Consider the following 8,990-nt stretch of genomic DNA (forward strand, 5'->3'; position numbering starts at 1 on the left):
ATAAATAGAGACATTGTGGGATCCAAAAAGCCCAAGCATGCACTTAGAGAAAATATAGTAAGACAGAGTAGTAAGACTTTTGGCAGAAGAATCAGCTTCCAAAAGGAGCCCTTGCTAGGGATCGAATCTGTTACAAGAGAAAATGGGGGGGGAAATTGCGTTATTTTCAGCAGCATAAGCTCATGATTGATCTTCTTGCTTCAGAAAAGAAATCAGTATTTCCCTTTTTCTAGTCCTGTCACTGTTGTTATCTAACAAATGAAAGTCATTAGTAGATTATTATGCACCATACTATTTTTATATTAGACAACCAAATTTGATAGGTGAATAAAAGAAGAAAGGTACACAGTTTAGATTCCAACATTGCAAATCCCCAACTTGAGAAGAACATAAGCATGTACTATTCCAATTATGTGAAAATACGGTCACTTCTCTGCTAGCCCTTATACAATAAAAATCTCATGGGTACGTCTCAACCTAAAACAACATGCACATGTGCATGAACCATTCATATCCAATCAGAGAAGCACGCTTTGAAAGTAAAATAAAAAGATAGCTATTTATCTGTTGAGATCTGTCCAACTTTTTAAGCAACTAGTCATTCAGGTCTCCTACATGTTCAATTTGTACTCCAGACAGGAAGCTTCTTTCAGATGTCATGGTTAGATGTCATTTCTAAGTCAAGCTCCCTTCCCCTGATGCCGTTAGTGCTTTAATAGTTGAATGTGGTCTCAAAGTATAAACTAAAAGTTCATTCATTAGCATCCACCAGCTCAGAGCTAACATTTATTTAATGTAGTTTCAAATTGGCTAGTAATATCATGACTCCAGACTTGGGGCATTTCAGAGCTCGGGGAGGTGGGGGGGGAAGCCAGCAGCAGCAGCACATGGTTAACCACTCTCAGTTTCTTCTAAAAGCCAATATATATGAAGTTATTCTCCAAGGTTTTCATATTTAAGAGGAAAAAAAGATTTTAAGAAAAGAAGTATTTTAAAGTTAGTAGGTTTTTTTCTAGAAAAGACTAACAGAACTGTAACCTTGCAATTACAATCTTGTGTGAAGACTTATCTTTAAGTTAGCTTTCTGTCCAAGCAGGACCATCTAAAATTTAATCAAATTTATACGACCTCCAGCACTTCAGTTAAACCCCTCATTTATTAACTTTAACATTCTTTCACGTTAATCAGATCCTGCATCATTCAGTACAAATAAACGCCTTTTGTTCTCCCTGTAATTCTGTTCCCCTCCCCGTTAACCCCTCAAACATGTCAAGTTCTCTTGTTTTAGGCAAAACCTATCTCCAGCTTTTCTTCAACTAGCTGCAATGACATGCTGATACTAAGCAGACACAACTAACTGATCCTTTACAAGCCCTGAAGCTAAGGAGACAGAAGAAAACAAAAATATATCTCAGTTCACTTCCACACAGAGTTCTTAGTGTTTCCAGAGATGGGCATAAGGTGTTGGATTCATTCCAGGCCATTTGCACGCATTCATTTGTTAGCATTAAAACATGGGCCTCATGATCACAAGTTAATTCAGCTGGAGCTCTGCCCTCTGAGTTGGATCAAACTCCAGAAGCTGATATTTTTTTAAAGGACAGTTAAATACATGAGAAATTAAGGTGAGTGAAGGAGGCAGGAAGAAGGATGCTTACCGTATTTTGGTAATATGCACATATTCACAGGCACCAAGACCAACACTACGCATCCTAGTGTAATGAAAGGCACCTCATAACCAAATGATTGATACAAAAAGCCACCTAAAGGCGGACCCAGCACCAGTCCTAGTCCTGTAAAAATTTCAAGGCTGCCCTAAAGGATGAAAAAGAAAGCAAGCAAAAAAAAGTCAGTATGCTGAGAAACTCCAGTGTAACAATAAAAAGCAAGTCATTTGTCTGAGGAGCAGCACAACATAGGCTAGTGGAAAGAAAAAGGCACTGCATCACTAAGGGGGATAACAGCTAGTAGTGACCTTCACAAAGTGGGACAGCAAAAGGAATTTCACAGTTGTCTACGCAACAGCCATCACCTCTTTTGCTTCACTACAGGGAACCACCTGTACTGCAGTGTTAGCCACCCTGCAGTCACCTAGCAGATCCCAGTCCTGAGGTAAGACAAATGCTCTAGTGATGGAAAGCATCCGTAGGACAACTCAGGCTGAAGTGATCATCTCTCCCACCTGCTGTTAGACTCCAGCCTGAGGGGGAGGACCCAAACAAGCCTCCTCGGATGGGTCATTATCTCATGGGATGAGGTACATATGCCAAGTTAAAGCTTTCTCTCCATAACTGACTGTTTGGATTCACTGACTAGTGGTAGGAAGTAACAGTGAATTGCAATGGGGATAACTCAGATTATTTTGGCTATAATTTAATAATCTGGCATCTTTTATAAGATACTAATTTTTAAAAGGACAATAATACAGTTACACTTAAATCTTGTGTTACACCACCATACACATCTGCCTCAACACTTGATTAATCAATGTTTAGACCATCAGTAACAGCTGGTGGTAGTAACTGCTTACAGATAAAGTTTTGCTAACTTCTGGGACCCAGAAACATAGTATAGGGATCCATCCTCATCTTTAATTTTACTGCTACAATTCAGAGTGCTCAAATGGCCCGAGAGCGGGCACAGTCAGCAATAGCCAAGTTCTTCACCCTAGGTCAGCCTAGCGTCACAGCCTTTTCCTTTCCTAGCAAAGGAAATAACTAGTAACAACATATGACTAGCAAGTCTTCAAAATTTCTAGTTAGATTTCAGACATTTTGGTAAACTTCAACACATGGAATGCCCATGAGTTAATATAACTGCATCCAAATAATGCTTTGACTTGTGTTGCTCACCAACCATAAAAAATGTTTATGATTGGTGAGACTTCAGTTCAAATCAGGCTGTACATCATTTAGCCCTTCTAAGTTAATGAATTACTGGGGGGGCAGGGGGGAGCTGAGGCACTGCATTATTACAGATCAGGGGAGGATAAGGTAAACCTGATATTGTAAGAAAAGTGGTATCGCTTATATTCTGAAGTTCATACCTCCTCCAACAGAGGGATCATGTTGGCAGATGCTGACCTTCCCACTTCAACAAGGCTGACGTGCCTACATTTAATAACTTCCCCATACATTCTCTAGGGTACCCAATGGGTAAAAGGTGCGCTGAAAACTGGTACCAAAAGGATAAGGAGAGGAAAAGTGCTTTTCAGTGTCTAGCGCTACCAAGGGCAAAGGAAAGCAAGGCTAAAAATCCCTCTTCCATTCTTTCAGGCTTTATGATTTTACCCTAGGATACACCTTTCTTCAACTAATCAGCTCTTTCTTCTGCCTCCTGCCTCTGCCACCACCATGAGCAGAGCTCACAGTAACAAGAGGTTTTATTCTCACGCAGAACAAGACATTAGAGTATATAATATGGCAAACAGAACAACATTTAAAAGTGATCTGTCTTCTGACAGCACCCTGTCTAGATTTTAAACCAAGGTAGCTACCAAGCCACAGCTGTGTAGCGCTTCTGATTGTGGTCTTGAGGTGACCTTCATCACCACGTACCGTTTTCAGCTATGCATCATGTTTATTGGGCTGCCACCACAGAATTTCATTTATTTTTAAGTCTGATTATAAGACAGACAACTAAGTCCCTTTAAGGCAACGTTACTTTAAATTTAAATTACATTTTAAAATTTGCAAACAGGAAACCTTAACCTTATTGACTGAATAAATCTGAAACATGATTACAATACATAACCTGCTTTCCAAAGAAATTGCCATCTCCTCACTGCTGATACAATTTAGTAGTTTTGTGCTAATTAGGAGGCCATATTTTTACCGACATTTATTGATAGAAGTAACTATACAGCTTAACAACAATATTAATAAAAGCATCAACTTTTCCAATTTTATTAAATGTTCTGAAGGATGTTCTTAACATTTGTTCACTCATTAAAATTTAACCCAGTTATTTCTATCAGTCTATATTTGACCTGAAACCAGAATTTATTGAAAAAGAGAAAGAGAAAGCAGCATTTTATTAAATACAAAACTTTTTTTCCTAACACCATAAAAACCAACTAAATAAGGGTAACATATCTGGTTGAAATGAATCATTGATGACCTTCAGATTTCAAGTTCTAGGTCCCCTCTTCTCATACATCACTTTTATCAATAGATTAGAGAAATTAAACCAAAACTGTTTCCAGTTTTGCATCTTTCAGTCATTTAAATCAACGCTATTTGCATGAATTAATCAAACTTATTGCATCAATCCACATGGATTCTTACTATCCATGTAGAAATAGTCACTAAAACTGTGTTAGTGTTTTAATAGTCCAATTTCAACTGAAGAGGTAACTACTGCCATCAATGGTCAGCTGTCTTCAAAACATAAGCAACTAATACATACTGCTTAATTTTTATCTGATTGGAGTTATGCTATGGTCTAAACTTGTTCTAGGATTGCAATTCTAGATTACAAACAAACATTATGTGATGATTTCAAATATGCCTGCATGTGAAACAGCAGATTTTCTCCTCCTGGTTTTAGGCTGCCTACTGGCAATTTATCATATTGCAGGTACTCAGCTGTAACACTGGTTTTCGCACTTACCAGGACAGTAGCTATATTATTGGGAAATGCCTTTGCAAGGATTGAAAATGATGCTGTCATTGCTGCTGCAAAACCTACTGCATCCACTGCTCTTACTAAAAAGCACAAACCGATAAACGTTGGTCCACTTGGCACCTTGTCCAGCATTCTGAAGAAAAAAAACAGTAAATGGAGATCTCTCAGGATGCAACAAGTCATCTACTAAAGGTCCTGGAGCATCATTTCTTACTCATTAAAGGACACAGTTACAAGACACTCAATGCTTTCTATTGCCACATCTTTTTGAATCACATTGCTGAAGTCATTCAAACTCTACTAAACTATTTCTGGCAGCTTTCTCCTTTTCCCCTTTCTTTGGTGGTGAAAAGAGCACGAAAAACCTAACCTGTGAAAAACTCCAATGTCATCTTCTGTTGTATGTCATAGCTTTTCCAAGCAACTGTGCAAGGAGTCTGACACAATGAGTTACAACCACCTAGTAAGAGCTTCCTTCATTGTTAATAAAACTTGTATTTTGCCAAAATGAGTGGCTTAGCCTCTCCACCTGCCAGGCAAAGCTTCTCATTTGCACTCAATATTTTTAAGAAAAGTATAATTAAAACATTATGCATAAATAGTTCCCTCATTGCTGCAGTTTGACAGACTTCTTGCTGTTCATGAACTATAGTAGTTATTTAAATACATAGAACCTTCCTCCTTTGCTTTCAAAGTAGTAAACAGGCTTTGAAATCTACTGAAAGGGAGAAGTGTTCATTCTGCTTTACAAGGGAGAGATAAAGAGTAAAGATGCAAAGATTTGGGTGACCTAACCAACACCCAAAAGATGCCCAAGAGTTTCCAGTTTTGTTTTGTGTCCATCTTTTCATATGGATGAAAATTATTAGAAGACAAATGCAACAAAACCAACCAACGAAAATTACTCACCCAAACAGAATGGTCACACATCCTGAAACAAACATCCCTGCCACAAACATGAATTTTGCTCCAATATGCGTAAGCTGTAAATTAAATACCACTTTTACATGATGTTATTTCAAGCCTAGATCAAAAATCTTTCAAAGTATGTTACTGTTAAGAAATCAAAATGTTATGGGCACTTTATAGCATATAACTAAAAGATCTGGAGACACTGCTCCTGACAGCGTGCCTTCATGCAATACTGAACCTAAAAATACTCTAAATGGTTAAGTGACTTAACCCAGTTTTCCGAATGGTAAGACAACGGTGCAGTCAATTATTTCGCAGCGGCGCGCTGCAGCGTCTGCAGAGCAGCAGGTTACAGCAGCACTCCTCATTATAAACAAACAGAAAGTAATACATTCCCCCTCCAGCACCATCAGTGATGCCAAGTCAGCAATACCTGCCACATATATGGCTAAGCAGAGTCAATGGAAGCTGATTTTAAAGCAAATTTATCACAATCTTTAATAGCACAAAACTTTGGCATAGGAAGCACGGTAGCTTCAGGCTTCCCCATTCATTACCAGGGAAAGGACCCCACCTTCCTTCATTTCAGACTCCATCACCAGGGTGAAGGATGACAAGAGGCATGCCGTAAAGCTAACTCAATCCCGTAACAAAGTATATCTGAGCTTCTAATTCTGTGCTGTAACTTCCCCTAAGGACAGTAGGTATTTCAGATTCTTTTCTTGTTCAGGCCTGGGCAAAGTCCCTGCGTTTCAGCCATTATTACTAAAGCCCGTATTTTGTCGAGTTTCACTGAAAGCCTCAGGATTTCTGATTGCTGGACTGTCCACCTCTCTTGGTGCTTACTTCACCTGTCTGCAGTGAGGATGGCACGCTCACTCTCTCTCTCCCCTGCAAAGTACTTGGTGAGGGCTGTGCCACAGTTGAATGCCATCACAGGCACCAAGATTGGACTTACCAATGGCACTTGTGTGACACCTTGATGAGTCACCTCACCACCAGAGAAGATCATTCACCATGGGGTCAGCAAAGAGACTGCCCAGCCAAAGAAAGAGAATACTGTGACACTGCAGCAGCCCCACCTTAGGGTATGATCCTGAGCAGCCCTAGCCAAAAATGCATAGACAGCAGTGCTCTGGCATATAGACAAACAAACTGTTATATAATTTATTTATAATTCCTCCAGCATGAGAAAAATCCTGAATCTATGGGAAAACTGAAGTTGCAAGACCTGGAGACATTTATCTCATACTGCTGTATAATGAAGGGGAAAACGAGCTAAGGAGCAGAGAGTCATAATAGGAGGAAATGTTAAGACAACATACCAGGAAAAAAGAAGGGGTGCAGCTAACTAAAGAGAAAAAACAAAACCAAAACACCTTAAGAACGTCGCCAAAGGCAAACAGAATATATAAGTAAGTGCAATAAATAAGATGGGAGGTAGGGGGAAAGGAGGTAATAGAAAGGAGAATTGATCAGCAGATTACTCTGAAGCAAATGGAACAGTTAACCAGAGAAACAAAACAGCTACATGTCCACCACCCTGTGCTACCCTCAAGAACCACAGAAGAGTAATTTTTAAGTTGTACTGACAAGACTTAGATCAGATTCAGACTGACTGGCCAGGCTCCAATTACTGCAGACACAAGCCTGCAGGAGCGTTACTGAAGAGACATCTCTTTTCTCAGCCTTAGAGAACTGTCTTCATGTACCAACCTGTGTCATCACAGAAATAAGTTACAGCTTCAACTATACTTACATAATTTCCCAAGATTAAAGAAACCAAGAAATTGACCAAAGCAAAACATCCGAAAACCAGGCCAACAACGGTGTTACTGGCACCTTTTTTTTCTGCCTGCAAAAAAGATGACAACTGTGTAAAGATGGAGGCAAATATTATTTTTTATTCTTGAGGTGAATAAAAAACAATTAAATGTACAAGGCATGAACGTTAATTCTCTATCAGCGCAGTTACAAAGCAATTTCCTTTCTCAAAGGCAGTAGGGGCTCATAAGGTAACAACATAGCAATTCAAAGACATGTTGCACTTCTATTTAAGCTATATGTAATCAAGGGAAAAGCAACGTTCATTCCTCAATGAATGGAAACACTGTGCTGTTTGCGGAACTACTGAACAGGTGACCAGACTTTAACAGGTGGCTTCAGCTGGTGTACAACGGAGCTAGCTACACAGCTTTGATCCCTTGCGCGGTGAGAGGGCAGTGAACAGAGATATCCGTTACCTTCACTGTATCATGCCTCCCCATAACAAGCACCAGGCAAATTTTTGACTTATCCAACTGGCAAAATACACTTACTTGGGTACAAGCAGTACATAGGAACATTTAGAGCAAAAATAATCTTAACATTTCCTTGTTAATACTTGGGAACAACTTGGTCATGATAGAAATGGACTTCTGTTGCAAAGGCACCATGACCATTTTTTTTCATCCTATATTTAAACATTTAAACACTCAGCATAAGCAGACATTTTTTTTTTCCCCCTCCAGTTGCTAGGTCAGGAAGTTTAACACAGTGCACAATGGCCCAGCATGAGTTAACAGAGAGGTAGCTATAAATAAAAAGTCATTGAGTGACTTAAGGCACTGAAATGCAAGTCAGGACACGGGCAGAGTTTTAATCTCAGCTCTACTACCAAGCTGCTATGCAACGCTGGGCAAAAAACTATTTCGCTTCTCCAAGCATCCGTTTCAACTTCTATCTCATCATTAGTTTGCTGTCTCCTCTGCAGCCACAGGGAAGATGAAATTAGTCCATGGACAGGACACAGGTCACTTATACGCACTCTAACCTATTTTAGCCAGCATCAGGCTATCACTATGAATTCCCACAACTGAAAAGTCTAACGCAGAGCTTAACAGACAGCTATAAAGGTCCCATGGTGTTCAAGACCCTTTTAAAAGTTTCAACATGCAAAAAATAATCTAAAGAGTAGTTGCCTAAATTGTTCGTTTACCTCTGAAGGGAAAAAGGGTCCCAGGATTGAATAGCATATCATTGAACTGAAGTTTATAGAAGCTGTCGCGGCCACTGTATATAGCTGTTCTCTGGTAAGCCTTCTCGATTCCTCACCAAGTGCTTCTTCTTAAAATACGAAAGAAAAAGGAAAAAAAAAGTATTATAAACCGATAGAGGGAAACACAAGTTGCAAATCCGGTTTGAAAATTAAAATCCGCACAAAACTTCTACCCTCCCGGCTCTGGGGAATTAAATCAAGCCATACTACTTTTTTACCTCACGCAGGAGGGCAGACTGCGCGGTAAAGGCAGCACCTTCCCCCTGCGGTGCCAGCCCGCAGCCGCCCCTCAGCCCCCCCCGAAAGCGCACGGGTTTTTGCCGGAGCTGCCCCGCCGCGCTCCCGGCCCGGCACCACGCGTACCCCGGCGGAGCGCACACCGGCTGCGTGAGCACACGCCTCACGGGGACAGCCC

The 8,990-nt window shown here is 40.1% G+C and overlaps 1 protein-coding gene across 1 annotated transcript in view; it reads right to left on the bottom strand.

Annotated features, from left to right (window-relative positions):
* The window catches only part of SLC18B1 (solute carrier family 18, subfamily B, member 1), a 21,641-nt gene that overhangs the window by 9,045 nt on the left and 3,606 nt on the right, over positions 1 to 8,990 (bottom strand). Inside the window, 6 exon segments of the mRNA XM_009319134.1 lie at positions 1 to 127; positions 1,659 to 1,815; positions 4,612 to 4,759; positions 5,536 to 5,609; positions 7,298 to 7,393; positions 8,516 to 8,643. Of these exon segments, the coding sequence (XP_009317409.1) occupies positions 1 to 127; positions 1,659 to 1,815; positions 4,612 to 4,759; positions 5,536 to 5,609; positions 7,298 to 7,393; positions 8,516 to 8,643 (730 nt within the window).

Source organism: Pygoscelis adeliae, unplaced genomic scaffold, assembly GCF_000699105.1.
Source record: "Pygoscelis adeliae isolate BGI_AS28 unplaced genomic scaffold, ASM69910v1 Scaffold172, whole genome shotgun sequence".
NCBI classification, from domain to species: Eukaryota; Metazoa; Chordata; class Aves; order Sphenisciformes; family Spheniscidae; genus Pygoscelis; species Pygoscelis adeliae.